General features: G+C 36.6%; 3 protein-coding genes across 6 annotated transcripts; 2 read left to right on the top strand and 1 right to left on the bottom strand.

The window, feature by feature from the left end:
* The first annotated feature begins 523 nt into the window (after nt 1-523).
* On the top strand, nt 524-3,004 carry LOC103945142 (ribonuclease H2 subunit C). Of its 3 annotated transcripts, XR_007254291.1 has the most exons (5): nt 532-771; nt 850-942; nt 1,192-1,373; nt 1,613-1,736; nt 2,826-3,004. XR_007254291.1 is itself a non-coding variant. In XM_009355666.3 (4 exons), the coding sequence occupies exons 1-4, from the start codon at nt 600-602 to the stop codon at nt 1,671-1,673; spliced, it is 528 nt and encodes a 175-aa protein (XP_009353941.1). In that variant the 5' UTR covers nt 524-599; the 3' UTR covers nt 1,674-1,914. The 3 variants fall into 3 exon arrangements, 2 of the variants coding, with proteins under 2 accessions (XP_009353941.1, XP_009353944.1); XM_009355666.3 differs by lacking the exon at nt 2,826-3,004 and having other exon boundaries at nt 524-771; nt 1,593-1,914; XM_009355669.3 differs by lacking the exon at nt 2,826-3,004 and having other exon boundaries at nt 1,613-1,914.
* Nucleotides 3,005-4,699: 1,695 nt separating this feature from the next.
* LOC103965094 (protein PHLOEM PROTEIN 2-LIKE A9) lies at nt 4,700-6,455 on the top strand. Of its 2 annotated transcripts, XM_048574163.1 has the most exons (4): nt 4,700-4,869; nt 4,990-5,069; nt 5,437-5,862; nt 6,062-6,455. In XM_048574163.1, exons 1-3 carry the CDS (start codon nt 4,813-4,815, stop codon nt 5,840-5,842), a joined length of 543 nt encoding a protein of 180 aa, XP_048430120.1. In that variant the 5' UTR covers nt 4,700-4,812; the 3' UTR covers nt 5,843-5,862; nt 6,062-6,455. The 2 variants fall into 2 exon arrangements, with proteins under 2 accessions (XP_048430120.1, XP_009376388.1); XM_009378113.3 differs by lacking the exon at nt 6,062-6,455 and having other exon boundaries at nt 5,437-5,965.
* Nucleotides 6,456-9,410: 2,955 nt separating this feature from the next.
* On the bottom strand, nt 9,411-13,714 carry LOC103965092 (phosphatase IMPL1, chloroplastic). Its single transcript, XM_009378112.3, has 10 exons — nt 13,286-13,714; nt 12,726-12,793; nt 12,403-12,536; nt 11,916-12,004; nt 11,539-11,596; nt 11,387-11,439; nt 11,146-11,244; nt 10,860-10,973; nt 10,146-10,247; nt 9,411-9,801 (listed from the first exon to the last, which is right to left on the bottom strand). The coding sequence occupies exons 1-10, from the start codon at nt 13,589-13,591 to the stop codon at nt 9,703-9,705; spliced, it is 1,122 nt and encodes a 373-aa protein (XP_009376387.1). The 5' UTR covers nt 13,592-13,714; the 3' UTR covers nt 9,411-9,702.
* Nucleotides 13,715-15,398: the final 1,684 nt, after the last annotated feature.

The following is a 15,398-nucleotide window of genomic DNA, read 5'->3' as shown; positions in this document are numbered from 1 at the left end:
TATAAAAAAGAAGAATTTCTACTTTTAAAAAAAATGACTTAATATCCCTACATTATATGTCGCTTAGTACTACGGTCTAGTAGTATTCTCTTCACTAGTAAGTGAGAGATCTTAGGTTCGATTCTCGCCAAAGACGAATTTAAACCAAATTATTTGCTAGCCCATTGTAAGACTTAGTCTACTCCCCCATTTTCTTAGTATAAATAATATCGTTTGTTAAAAAAAAAAAAAAAAAAAAAAGACTTACATATATAAAAAGGAAAACTAACAAAAAATCCAAAAAAACTTACCTTTTAATGAAAAGCCCTTTTTAAAAGTATAGTGAATAGTACCAGAGAAAGGTATAAATGTGGTTTTTTTATTAAAAATGAACAGTACCGAAAATGTTTTATTAAACCTCTCTGTATAAAAGCCTAAGATATGGGGTTGCACTGGGCCTAAATATAATCACTTCGGACCAAATGGTAACCCAAGATTGAAAAAGCGCGGGAAAGGTGGCCCATATGTGGCCAAATTATGAAGAAAGCAAAACTAGAGTGAGACTCAAACACTGATACAGAAATTAGGGTTTTTATCTGAACAAATTGGGGGTAAATCGAATGGAGCAGGGCACCCAAGGCAGCATAGTTCTGAGAAGAAATGGAAACGGAGAGTCACAGGGGGAAGAAGAAAGAGTGGTGGACTTGAGTGGTCAGGTGCACCTCCTCCCCTGCTCCATCAAATTCAATGGCCCTTCCTCCGTTTCCCAATACTTCAAACCCAAATCAACTGGTAAAGAATCTTCCCTCTTTTACTTACATACAATTTACACGGCATAATTGAGTAATGGGTTTTTTCTTGGGGCTGAAGGAATCGAATCGGAGGGTTTAAGGACGCAGGAAGCTTATTTCAGAGGAAGGAAGTTGCAAGGAGCCTCGATTCCGATTCCAGATGGGTATTCTGGTATTTCAATGTAGTTCAGTCAGTAAATTCAGTACCTTTTTATTGTCGTGTATGAGTTGTGGTTGCTATGACCTCGATTTCTTCCATCATTTTTCGGCTTATTTAGACCTCGGTGCTTCTGTATTGATGTTTAGAGTTGGGACTTTTATGGTGGCAAGTAAAGACTCTAACTTTGGGTCTGAGTTAGTCAAATAAGCTAACTTGTTTTAAATTGTAAACTTACCCTCTTTGGTAATATTTTCTTTGCAGGATTTGTTCTAGGGAAGAAGAGTCTTGGCAAGAGAAAAGCTTCCGATAGTTCAGATGGGAGCTCAAACTGTTGGGAGATGAATGCGAAATACAAAAGCATCTCATATTGGAATCACGACAGCCTTCCTTCACAGGATGATGCATTCTTGCGTTGTTTTCACTGGCTTTCCGTAGCAAAATCTGTAAGTTTGTTGTCCACAATATGGTGGTTCATGAATCTTTGTTACATTACTCTATGGCCATGTGTGTTGTCTGTTGGTTTCGGTTTCGTGTATTATTGTTTCTTTATCATCTGTCAGTACATAGTTAATCTGGAACAGTTATGATTAGCTTCCAATATTTACGTTCCATGAAGTCCTTGCTTTTTAGGAAACTGAAATCTTCCTGCCACTTTACACCAGATATTTGTTTATGGCTGCAGATGCACAAACCAGCAACACCCGGAGATTTGGTTTCTGCATCAGCTGCATTGGAAAAGATGAACTGATTAAAGAAATGCAGGAAGCATTGTATCTCTTCCCCTGCGTTTTCCTTGTACTAAAAAAGTGAGGAATGTCAAAGTACTTAATAACTCTTTGGTAGAAATTAGCATTTTTGTACTTTGAATGCTTGTAAGGTTGTAACATTAACATATAGACTTGTATTATACTGGCCATAGAATCTAATTTAGAAAAAATACCAATTTGGGAACACTTGGGAGTTCCTTTTTTGGGTCTGAACAAACCTCATTTGAGTTGAGTACCAAGGCTTCATGAACAGCTTTGTTCTTCTGCAGTTTGGGATGCAAGGTCTAAAAAGATCAGAACTTTGCTATTTTTGTAACAGCCCAGCTCGTTTGAGGCTCTATTTTGTCAAACATTTGGGTGACAAATGATAGATTTGAGCACCATCTATAAGGTTAAGTTGTCACCTTACTTAAAGCAAATCTTCACTTGAAGTAAGCTGCCACCTCTTGACAAGCAAACCATAACTAAAGTAACCTTCTAGTTCTACCACCTGCCTAAAGAAAGCTATCTCCTTTTTAGTGACAGCTTTTGCTTCTCTTAGCCCATTTTGCTTATTTTAGAACCAAAACTAAGAGGTTAGAGTTTGTGAGAGATTTGTTGAAGCTTAGGAATTCAGCTGTTTGATTTCATGGTTTCAAGCTTAGTGAAGCTGGAAGAATCTGAGTGTTGATGGTTTTGTTTGCTTTGTTTCTATGTTTCTAAATCTCTGAGCTACATTGATATTGACCTTGGATTCAGTTCAGTTGCCTCTGATATTTGAACCTCGTTTTGATGATTGATTCAGATACCATTGCCTTGTTTCATTGCTCAAAGTGTTTGTAATCGAACATCAAATAGCATCTGAACATGTTGATTCAGTTCGTCCGAATCATAGTGTTTGTGCCTTCTCTGTGACGATCAGTTGGTATAAAGACACATGTGACCACCTGGGAATAAGTTCTCATTGGATTTACCAGTGAGGAATTACATAAGCTATTTGTCTTGTTATTGATTCATTGAGTTCTTGTGTTCATTGTGTTGCCGCTCTTGCATCCAAATCCTTTGATTGTGCATTCGAATCATTGCGCTTCAGATATCGTTCCTTACTAGGCTTTATTTATAGCTCACTCTTTTACCCTTCCCTTTCAGATCAGCTTGGCTGAGAAGTTGACATGTTTTGGATGTATTTGAGGAACTTTTGATGATTTTGGAAGACATTAGATGTTTTAGTAGCTGCTTTGACAACACTTGTGTACATTAAATGTTTTTTAATTGGAACCTTTGTAATATTCATTGAGGTTGTAAGAAATGAATTTACTTATATCTCAGTTTTGCAGACTTGAATTTTTAGTAAGGTTAAGTGTTAAAAAAGAACTCTAAAAAATAAAATTAAAAAACAAACTGCTCGTTTTCTTCCTTCATACCTGCTGTGGTTCTGTAAACGTCAATATTTAACATCTTACTCTGCGAATTTAGAAAAATCATAAGGGAATATGATCCCCTTCTAGGTGGGCGTGTAGATACATCCACAGAGAGTGAAACCCAAATTGCATATTGGATTCCAATTTGACCAAATGGACCTTTATGGAATGTCACTAACGCATGCATGAACTTTCCCGTTACTTTAGTTGATATGCGAAATTGAAAAGGTGTATTTTGTCAACTTGTTTTGGTTTACCAGTTTACAATTGGGATCTAGTGATAGTCCTATCCCATTAACTCAGGATGCGTTTGGCACCTAGATAGTGATATTCGAGGGGATCCATATATCGAAATGCTTTGCGTCACAAAAGTATGAGTTGCAAAATATATAATATACCCTTGGAAAAGAAACCAATGGGCAACTGCAGCCGTAGGGGATTCATGCATCTAACAGTTTCTCTTCTGTCACGATTACGTGTTTGGTGGTAAACTTATATATGATTAGCCTCCCGAAAAGCGAAAAGGCAATGAAAATTAAGAAACAATATATATATTCTTAATATTGATTCTCGTACCTGTAATGGATGCCAGCTTCTTGATGAAGTGGCGGCCACCATTGAAAACTGAGATCAAGTTGATCCAGAAAAGCTCCATAAATGTCGCTTGTCAGTGTGCATGGATTTGGTTGGCAAAGCCAGCTTGCATGGTACGTAGTATGCATGCATGCATGCATGCAAAGCCAAACCTTTTATAAGTGGCTAGTTTCGTCCGTTGAAAAATATTAGTAGTAGAAATCTTAGATCATAATCTATCCATCTACTTAACCTAGAAATTATTAACTTAATTATTTGTGCTTTGGATTTATAGGGTGAAAAGGTTTTCGTTTTAACTCTTCAATTCAAGAAAGAACTTGGGATATAGAATTTGACACATTTAACATTTGTATTACAAAACAAACTTGCTCGTGGTCTAGCTAGTTGTACTTCTGTTCTCGCCCAGCAATTGATATTGTTAAATTTGTTTTATTTATTTATAAAGTTTGGCTTAATTCTAATACAAATTCATATTTTACATAGCAGCCGAAGAAAGTAGGTTGACAAACTTTTAAGAACATATCACACGTTGGAACATTTAATCAATACCGTTTACTAGCAATCCAACTACATATACATATACATATACATATATATACATATACATATACATATACATATATATATATATATATATATATTTAAGGAAAACTAATGAAAATAGCTTGAAAACTTTGAGTTTTAATGATAAGGACAAAATAAAGGGTAAAGTAAATAGTATCATGATTGACTTTTTAATGTAAAATATGGTTTTTCGTTAAAGTGAACAGTACCACAAGCTTTTCGTTAAAACTCTCATATATTTATTCTTCTTTTAAAAAGCTAAGGAATCCCTTCGACAAAAAAAACCTTATAACAAGTCGAAAGCAATCACTTGATTCTCTGTACATAATTCAATTTCATTATTAATTTGTTTTGGTTTCACATTTTCGTTTTGTTTTCTGGAAGCATCAGATTCTCTTCTTCCCAATGGATCAAGGGTTTATATAAAGGAGGTAGACTAGAGGTTCTAAGCATCAAAACATCGGCAAAAATAAAAATAGAGCCAGAAAAAAAGAAGAAAACATAACTGCAGCAGCAGAAGAAAGAAGAAGAAGCAGAAAACCGAGTTAGGTTTCGAAATGTCTCTGAGTACTAAGCCTCATTTCCAAGCAGAGGAAGATGAAATAACAAAACAGGTAAGGCCTCACAAATTTCTTAATTCATTGCTAAATCTTGTTAACATCGGAAAACAATCTTTCGCATATATCTAATCCGTTTCTGTTAAAAAGAGATTAATTGTATTTTCGTGTTTACAGGGTGATAGTTACATCCTCAAACCACGGGGACTTAGCATTGTATGGGGCAATGTTGAACACTACTGGAAATTACCTAAGAAGTAAGGAATAAATTATCTGGAACTACGACAAAATCTTAAATGTAATTGGTTATATACATCAGATAATAGGAAAATGCTAATATCATTTCTCACAAGTATGGGAACTACGCATCTACTCCACTTATGTGTGCTTCTCCCGCGTTCTGAGGTCTGTGTTTGGTAAATGTAATGTTTAGACACAGTTCCAGTTCGTTATTCTGCACTCGTTAACGTTTAAATATTGTTGAAGAATAGGATTCCACATCGGGCATATGACAAAAAATAATATGCAATTTATATATGGGAGTTCCCACTTCTAATATCACCAAGCCCTTTTGTTTCGGCTTCTCCTATGTGAATAATTGGCTACATACTATACATTTTTCAGGCTATCCAAAGGTGACTCTAATGACCCTGCGGAGCTGAAACAGGTTTCTTGGCTAGAAGTAACCGGCTCAGTTAGTTTAATACCTACGAAGACGTACCAAATCAGCTTTGACGTGGAACTGACACCTTGTGCATTTGGTTGGAGAGACATACAAGCTTTCTTGATGGCCAAGGTAGGGAAAAGGGGCAAGTACAAATGGACCAAAGTTAAAGTAGTGCAGGATCCAAATGTAGGCAGATTCACAATTCCTGACAAAACCAGCCCGCCATTGAGAATTGAAGTTCTGCCCGCTAGTGTCGATAACATGCTTCACTTTGGTCTGTATGAAGTCTGGAGTGAAAAATGGAAGGGGGGCTTGAAAATTCATCAAGCAAATGTGACAGAAGTAACTTCGACCTTAGCTTAAATTAATCCGCAGTTCACATGGTATTTTCTATACATACAATACGCGCACGTATTGAAATATTTTCTTCGTTGGGTTTTATATATGTGACTATTTAATAATGAGAACTTACCTTATATACGGTTATTTGAGATCATATACTAGCTAGGATGAAGTATTTGCTATTGTAGCATGTATTTGTATCTCACAGTCACATGAATAAATTATTTCTTATATATTCAGAGCCAGTTACAGAAATACATGTATGTGTATACGTACACCAAGTATATATATGCGCGGTTTTAGCTCCAAATTTTCAATGGATGCACCACACCAGCAACTCAGCAAGAATTGGAGGAAGGGGAACTAAAACACTCAGAACTCAGAAGGCCGAATTTCCATCAAGACAACCAATCCCTGCTCGCGGAATTTAAACATATAGCGGACTCATATATAGGTTACCGGAACTACTGATGCAGGAAGCAGGCCTTGAAGAAAACAAGTTGAAACCATTAATATGCTTTGGAATAACAAAGGTTTTGTATTTTAATTATTTGGGAATTTGTTAAGTTATTTTGAAAGTTGTAAGGGTGTTATAGAAACTTGAGGTCAATTAATTTGTAAACCCTTATAAATATTGTAGTAGAAAGTCTTCAATGGAAGACTTGAATGAATTAAAATTGTATTTGCCTTGTGCATTTGAAGAGAGTGATTTCTCCTTCTAAAATCAAGCATTTGGCTTGGTCGTGTCAGCGAATCCATGATTAGCGACGTGAGCAAGCTCCGTTGCCCTTGGTTGAGCGAATCCCAAGTTATCTATTCCTCTCTTCTCGATACCCTTATTTCCGTCTTGCATCAACTACACTCACAGATAGCTAGATGTGCTGATGCTGCAATTAATTCCCAATTTCTGCGTAACATTATTCGTTAATCAGGACAAACAAAGGACGTTTATCATCTTCTTGGTGCTGAACAAAACTGACTGTTTATATACGACAAATCATTATTATTTAGTTCGTAGAACTAAACAAACTCAATTTGCAACATTTGGAACTCGGGTTCACGAGTTAGCTAGCGTGATTAACCCAAGTTACCCAACCCTTTCGTTCCACTGTGAGTCACTAACTAAACAAGAATTTAGTGACAAGTTTGTTGCAGCATAAGGATGTTGCTGATGAGTGATGAAGATCAAAGCGTTGGAGTACATCACAGTGCAGCTCGAAATTGAAGCAAATGTTCTTTCTTTGAATGTATGAAGGTTATATTCAAATGGAATGAACGGCCTAGATTAGAACAATTAAACGATGTGGAGTTAGTCACGTGTATTAGTGAATGGTGTTTTTAAGTTTACCCATGCGGTGCACGTGATCACCCTTATACGAGTGAACCGTGTGAAATCCTAACGGTATTACTTTGTCCTTTGCTAGCGTCACACTATATGTGTGATCAGGGCCGGCCTTGAGAATTTGGGGGCCCTAGACGAGCCTTCGAAGTGGGGTTCATTCTAAGTGAAATTACAATTATTAATTACAAGAAGCCAGCGCCAATTTCAGGGAACATTTCGACCAAAATTGCATCAAATTACTTTTCTAAATATCCTAATGGTGGCCAATCATCAAAACAATTAGATAGTTTCAGTGATTAATAATTCAAAACATGCATGCATAATATCATAAGTAAATTGAAAAGAAATTACATATTCTTGCTAAGGTTCAAAGCCTCGCCTTAGCAAAAGAAATTAGCTACGAACAATCATAAAACAAAATATTATTGAGAATAAGGATAGAAAACACCTAGAACATAAACTTGAATTGTCAAAAGTTTGTGCGTCTCCTCCTCCCTTCCCCTTTTTTAACCCTAATGGCTAAATATCTTATTTATATACTACAAAATAAAACCCTAAAAGGTCTTAAAATAAAACTAGGAAACATAATAAAATAATAAAACAAAAAATAAAAGGTTTCCTATTTGAACTAAAATTCCAACTTCTCAAAAAATCACACTTTTGACCGACCAAATCAACTTTGATTTGGTCCCAAAAGGTCTCTTTCGAAAGCTGAAGATGTCCCCTACAAATCCTCAGAATGAATCTTCCTCAAAATATGCACCTCCAAAATACCCAATACGTCTAGAAACGTCAATTTGGGAAAGTTGCGCGCTGGGCCTTAATTTCATCACCACGGTCAAACGGCTTGGTAGAAAAATCTGGAATCATCTTGAAAGGCACACGAACATCCTCCAATTGGAATCACTCCAAAATTCATCTGTTTGATCACTTTTTGCTCCAAAGGAAGTCGAATCTCCTACATTAAGAATATAAATCAAAGTATCAAAATTCTACCAAAATAACAAATAAATTAATACTAAGAATAAGGTAAAATATATAGTAAAATATCGACTCATCAATATGCTTCAGAGAATCTTCACAGGTCGAACGGCGATCAACTTCGACAGTTTGCGATGAATTGGGCTCTGAGGCGCATGTTGATTGTGGGCTTCTAGGACCTTTGTAAAGAATGTAACTTGTTAGTTGTCCGTTAAGATTTTACTAATGATTTGTGTATTCCTTCAAGGATGAAGAAGTCATATTTGATAAGTTGTAAATGTGGTGTGTTCCTGTTCATCGTGATATTTTATGTTCCCCCACTCATGATCACTTGCAAAAACAATGATTACGTTATAAACGAGAATAATATATCAAATGCGATGCCAGATACCTGATTTGAGAATGAAGTTTTTTCCTGCATAATGGAATACATACATGATAAACAAACAAAAATTTTACCACATGGAATAAAGGCTTTTCCGAAAGTACTTCCCAATCTAATGCTTTCCCACATGGTCAAAATTTCAAAGTTTCCGAGCCATTCCTTGCTAATCATGCTTGATATCAACATTCTGAGAGACCGAAACCAAAGAATAAAAGGTTCGCAAGGGATCTTCTTGGGTTTCAAGCAACAACTCCAGTCCTCACTCGTAGAAACGACTAGTTTAGCCCTGTCTTGCTGTCTATATAAAGTAAAAACATCACTGAATTGAAGAACTGCATGAGGAGATGGGGACCAGTTGGTCACAAGATGAGGCCTCACACTCAGAGTCTCAGACTCTCAGCCTAGTGAGCAACCGACTAACAATACGGTAGAAGCGGAGAAAGGAGCAGAAGCAAAGCCGACTGTCTCTAAACCCACAGCAGTAGAGAGAACAGCTGCTGATCATCAGGCCAAACTCCCGGTGGATAGCAACCAGGAAGCCGCGGCAGAGAAAGAAGTTAAGGAAGTAGAGAAAACGACAGCAGCACAGCAAGTGAGGCGGCGGCAGCAGCAGCAGCTCCCACATAACTATGAAGCCATAGTGAAAGATCCTTACCAAGTCAGCTCCAAATGATCAAAACTTAAGCAACTTATCGAGCAGCGAGGTGGGAAATGGAAGAAAGGGCTTGTGATCGTCAAGGACCTCGTCATTCGTCCTTGCAGAGTACTCAACAACTTCGCTGATGAGCACAGAAATAACGTTCTGGGCCCTTTTATTAAAGCAGAAATGAGAGAAGTGCATATGTAAGAAATGATCGGAACAGAATAATAAAACAATGATACACTCTTAACAACTCCCCAAACTTCACATTTTTCTTTCTTACTTCTTCAGTAAAGCGAGTAAAATGATTTCACATAGGATCGACGACAAAGATGGTCCATGATCATTAACGACGATTATTTCTGAATTAGAACAATTAAAACCCATTCCGGCTACTTGTCTATATATCATTTGCGCTTGACATGTAATTTACAGTGAACGTCCCTAATGAAACAATGAGAGACCACCTTCCTGTTGAAGGTAAGTTCTCAGCACGACTGGCAAAAACAAAGAAAAACGAACTGACAGGTGCATCAAACGTCTGTTGTGTAATCTTCCGGCTTGTACCACAATGAGAAATCGATTCCTTTGCCCTTCAATTTCTCTGTTGCAGGTGCAATCCTCTCCAAAAGCTGCATTGTACAATAAATAAATTCTTGAATTATTTCTTTAAAACCACTAGTGCATTTAATACGATTACAATCTACGACGTCTTTCAAAGGTAAATAAAGCACTAGTCAGAGCTTTGTTACAGTTACAGTAACCATCTGCTCTACTCACTCCCCCCGACCTACCCTAACCCAAAAATTGGAGGACAAAAAAGGAAAAGGGAAAGGAAAACTTATCTCTTCATGAGATTAGTGGTAGTAACGGAAAGGCAATGAAAATTAAGATCATGCATTATATAAACGTGGTTAGATCTCAACACATAAGGTTTTGTAAACAGATTATGGATAAAGAGGAAGATAAGACTAACCTTGCCATGCAGCACACCATTGGATACCAAGACAGATCTATCAAATACAGAAAATTTTCCACCATCCATGCACGTAACCTTTCCTCCGGCCTCTTCAACTATCTGCTCAAAATTGCATTACATATTCTATGAATAATTGAAATCACACATCTGGTCACCAAAATATCTGCTGAGGGAAAGGGGGACTAAATCTTCATGCATCAGTTTAAGCATCTTGTCACATGAGATTTAGATTGCCCTACTCCTACACGACCCTTCCAAATACTTGCCATAAAAATGTAAAGGATATGTAAATGACAGAAAGTTTACTATTTGTATATTCATCATGAATAAACTATTCATTGACATATTATTTCGTTACGTGTTTGATTCCTGATGAAAACTTTGAGTATTCACAACTTTTTCCAAGTATTAAGTACAACCAGACAATTAAATAGAGAACATATTATGCTAGTTAAATAGGACCAAATTGCTGTAGAATTATGCTAGTTAAATCGGCCCAAATTGCTAGAAAAACAATAAAACTAAAATTAAGAGATAAAAAAGAAAATGCTACGGCAACTATTATGTTTTAACAAAATGAAAACATGAAGGTGTTCTGTTGAGTGTGCTATAACAATGAATACTTCCACATAAGCATTCATTTGACCGCTTGTGAATTAAAATTATTATGCTGTAAACCCTGACAGATGCATGTGTGAGAAAACACAATACCAAAACACCAGCTGCCATATCCCATGGCTTTAGTCGATATTCCCAGTATGCTTCTACAATCCCAAGAGCTACATGGCACATGTCTACTGCAGCTGCACCGAGCCTTCTAACACCCTGAACATTACAATATGGGGATAAAAGCAAGGCGAACAAAGAGTTAAACTCATAGAGAGAGAGAGAGAGAGAGAGAGAGAGAGAGAGAGAGAGAGAGAGAGAACTAGGAAGTTAATTAATCCTAAAGCTCAAATAAAAAGAGCTTGATACTGAAAAAAAGGTGAATATATACCCTGCTGATGTCGGTAAACTCTTTAAATAACTCTATGTTGGTGATCCATGCATCATCATGTTCATAACCAAATCCAGTAACAAGAAGTGATCGTCCCACCTGAAGTATGGAAAAGTATGAGCCTCAATGAAATATGAAATGGTTTCACCTTTACAGAGTACGCCTTGACACATGAGATAGCTCATCATTCTCTCTTACAAATTTCAACACTTTCTTCCTTCTAATAAAATCAATAACTGACCTCATCTGTTTGGCTCACGTGAATTTTTTGGCCATTACAAAATGCTCCCCCACCTATCATAAGTTCATAACACAGGTCATCAATTGAATCTCCACAGTATACTTAGAAAATCAAATAAAGCAGAGACAACTATGTAGACAGAACTTTCATACCAGCACTAGCAGAAAAAATGCGAGTATTCCAACACATAGGCCCCCCAACGAACTCTACCTGAAAATATAACAGAAAACCAACATGTTATTTCCCCACTATGTCAATCATAGACATTATAGTATAACATAATTCTTGGTCCACAAAACAGTTTCATCTTTTGAGAATAATGATAAATCAATAACATTTGTCATGGTAACAGAGTAAGAGATCCTGAGTTCAAATCATCGCATTGCAACCTTGCAAAATAACACTTTTGACTCTAATAGTGAGGCCCATATGTGAAGGGGGAGTACTAGAAAATAAAATAGACATCTTAACACATTATGCAATCATAAAAGCAACATGTCAAATAAAATCTACTATATGCGATCAGTACCACGGCAGCAGCGGCAGGTTTTCCTCGAAATAGAACTCCCACAGAAACTGCAAAACTCGGATAACCATGTGCAAAATTTGTTGTTCCGTCTACAAAGATATCAGATGTTAGATAAGACAAAACTAAAGAATTTTCAAGTTACTGCTACTATTAGTTAAATAACGGGTATCTGGACATAACCAGCTACCACCCTAAAATCTCTTTCCAATTTTATTTTTGCCATTAGAAAGTCCAACTCTACACTTTCACTCATATGAACTTTTGGCTATCTATATAAACATAAGGTTTACAGCTACTATTAGTTACGGAAAAAGTAACGGTCAAAAGTATTGAAGCAAGAATTATGAAGGCTGCAACAACCTGGTAACTGATTTATAGTAAATCATGTTCCGAAACACCAATATCAGAAACCATATCATACTTGATAGAGTCTTGAAAACCCCAATATGCACAAGCATAGCTATACTGCACCTTAGAACATACTAACCTAAAGGATCAATGCACCACATATAATCAGATGATGTATCTCCAGTTATTCCACCCTCCTCTCCAAGAATAAGGTGATCTTTGAAGTTCTTTCTCACAACTTCTAAAATTGCTGCTTCACTCTTTTTATCTGTCCTGCAAATTGTTGTCATATCACACGAAAATTCCTGATAAGTGAATTTCCCTTCATGATTAGTGAATCTTACTTGTAAGTAAAAGGTTCAACCTTAAACTTCTACTCTATATTCTAAGGTGTTATCATTACAAGTCAATTAAGGATGAAAGCATACGCTGCTAGTGAAAGCATGTCGATTTAGTTCTTACTCAGTGACTAAGTCTGTTAATCCTTTATAGGTAATATTTCGAGGCTTATTAACAGCCTCCATCACAACCTGAAAAAAAGACGCAAATACCATAAGCTATAAGAAGTTCATGATGATTCAATAATGGACAAAACGGCAAGTACTACAGATAACGCGTGAATCAACATACTTTCTAGCAACAAAACAATACTATCATATATCACAACGGCAACGTTTCTCCTTTAATACCGCTTTTTAGTGGAAATAATTTAACTACGTGCAGTTGCTAACTCCTATCAGGATGAAATTTAACAACTTTCATTCCCTAAACATATATTTAACGGGCAAAAGGCGTTATCGAAGTAAATTAACACACTCTCAGAGCAAACAAAGGCATTATCAAAAGGCAACAATGCTTCCAAAATCAAATTAACATACCCAACAGGATTAAAAACAATAAAATTCAAGCATTCCCCAGAAGAAACAAATGCAAATTCCATCTGGGTTCTTCTTCAAATTACAGAATTTACAAAATGCTGGCACATTCAAAGAATCACAAAAGCAGAGTGCTAAAGAGAAAACCTCAGCGCCAGTCTTAGCAGCCTTCTCTACCACTCCAACGAGCTGACCAATTGGAATTGGTCCAGTTGAATTGGCGCCAACTTTCACATACAGCTCCTGGTTCGGAATTTCAGACAACACAGCCTTTGTGCAGAGACTTCTCGCCGGTTTGGCAATTGAAAGTCCAAATCTTTGAAACCCATATTGCAATTTTTGCTTTGAGTTCAGTAAAAGTGAGTGGTTAGGTCGATTGGGCGGTAAAATTGATCTGGGTATTTGAGATATTCTCAGAGGAACGTTTGGGGAGAAAACCAGGGACCTGCCCATTTGAACTGAATGAAGATTAAGGTGTTGCTAATTTTCCTCAGTATTAACTTGCAGTGTGTTTCTGCCACGAAGTTTGCTCAAGGGTATCAGGTGATGAAGGTGGAAGCATCTTTTTGTATTCCACACACTTCGGACACTTGTTCTCTCCTCCCCCCTTCCCACCCCCCACCCCAAAAAAAAAAAAAAAAAAAAAAAAACCTCTCTAATGTTTTCACTCACTGTAAATTTGGCTGCTGCTTTTTGTTTTCTTTCTTTGCTACCATCGGTTTCTATCATTTATTGTGCGTTTACGTAACGGTAATGAAAATATAAGGAATTGAATTGATGAGGAATTGAATTGATGAGGAGTTGGAATGAGGAGAAGTCAGAATCGGATTCCTGTTGAAGCTGTTTACTTAAATGTTCTGAAATCAGAATAGAATTCTATAAAGCTGTTTACTAATTCAGCAGAATTGGAATAAACTAGTATGATTACTAAAATGCCCTTGTCCCAAATCAAATATTTTATATACTTTAATGGGTTTGTAAATAATAGTTTTGGAAATAAAAAAAAAGTAAGTGAGGACATAAAATGAACAAAAATGTCATTCCGATTGCCCAAACAATCAGGAATTGGATTACCACCTATATCTAGGGAATCCAATTCCACCAACACAAGGAATTAAATTCCAAAATTTGTGTGGGCCCCACTGTTTTTTTTTATTCCTCTATGTTTAGTAAACACCGAAGTACTCCGCAATCGGAATTCAATTCCACATTCTCATTTTGATTATGGATACGTAAACACGTCCTTAATTGAGCAGATAGCAATTTTAACCATTATATAATATATATACACACACACACACACACATTTCCAAAGAAGCTAACATGTTTGCTAATGACTTAGTTAATTTGGCATGTAACTACATCCAATTTTGTATTTAGATATGGTGTTAAGTTGGGAGATTTAATTGATGTTACATATCAGGGAAGTTCTATTTTGTGCTCTAGTATTATGACAAACATCGAAGTAATAGATGGTTGGATGTGTATACGGAAAACTCCTTTTTACCAATGCTTATCTAAGAAGTAAATTTATACCAAACGGAAGGGTTGGGGCTTATACTCCAACAGGTATTTCCATGGCTAGAAAGGCCTCTTCAATCCAGCCGTACCTTACCCACGATCGACCCGGGGCTTTTGAGCGAGCAAGCCATTTCTCGGCAAACTACCGTTCTTTCATAACCGGGGTCTTTATCCGCCTAATTGTAATCTGATGGACTTCTTCACTTCTACTTCGTAGCCTCGATCGAAAGTTTTAGGAGTAAGGTATATGTAAGGATTTAAACAGACTGTTCTTGTTGTCCATCTAGAAGAGCAAGTTTTTTAAGTGAAGCGCGGATGGGGTGGGGTGCGATCGGAAGCCTCCTTTTCTTTCTAGTCCCGTCTAACACCAAGTTTTCGGTCGGGATTAATAATGAAGCCTTAGTGAGAGCAGTTGTCGAACTGACTTCAATTTAATACTATTTAAGTTAAAGGAAAACTAACGAAAAGTAAAAAAAAACTTCTCCTTTAATGAAAAACTCTTTTTAAAGGTATAATAAATAGTACCAGGGAAATGTATAAATGTGATTTTTCATTAAAAGTGAACGATACTGGAAGTGTTTTGTTAAAACTCTAAGTTAATCCTTGGCATATGCCAAGCATGGGCCTACTGATCCTAGCTATTCTACTCCCGCATAATGCGGTGCTACAAACGAGCCCCTATTGTGTTTATTCTCTCCATCATCTTCAAGACTTGACAGTCTGAACTTGGAAATATTCT

This window comes from the organism of the source record quoted next, unplaced genomic scaffold (assembly GCF_019419815.1).
Source record: "Pyrus x bretschneideri cultivar Hongxiangsu unplaced genomic scaffold, Pyrus_bretschneideri_v1 Contig7, whole genome shotgun sequence".
In the NCBI taxonomy this organism is placed as follows: Eukaryota; Viridiplantae; Streptophyta; class Magnoliopsida; order Rosales; family Rosaceae; genus Pyrus; species Pyrus x bretschneideri.
The sequence above is the reverse complement of the archived record's forward strand: the minus strand, read 5'-3'. Positions and strand labels throughout refer to the sequence as shown.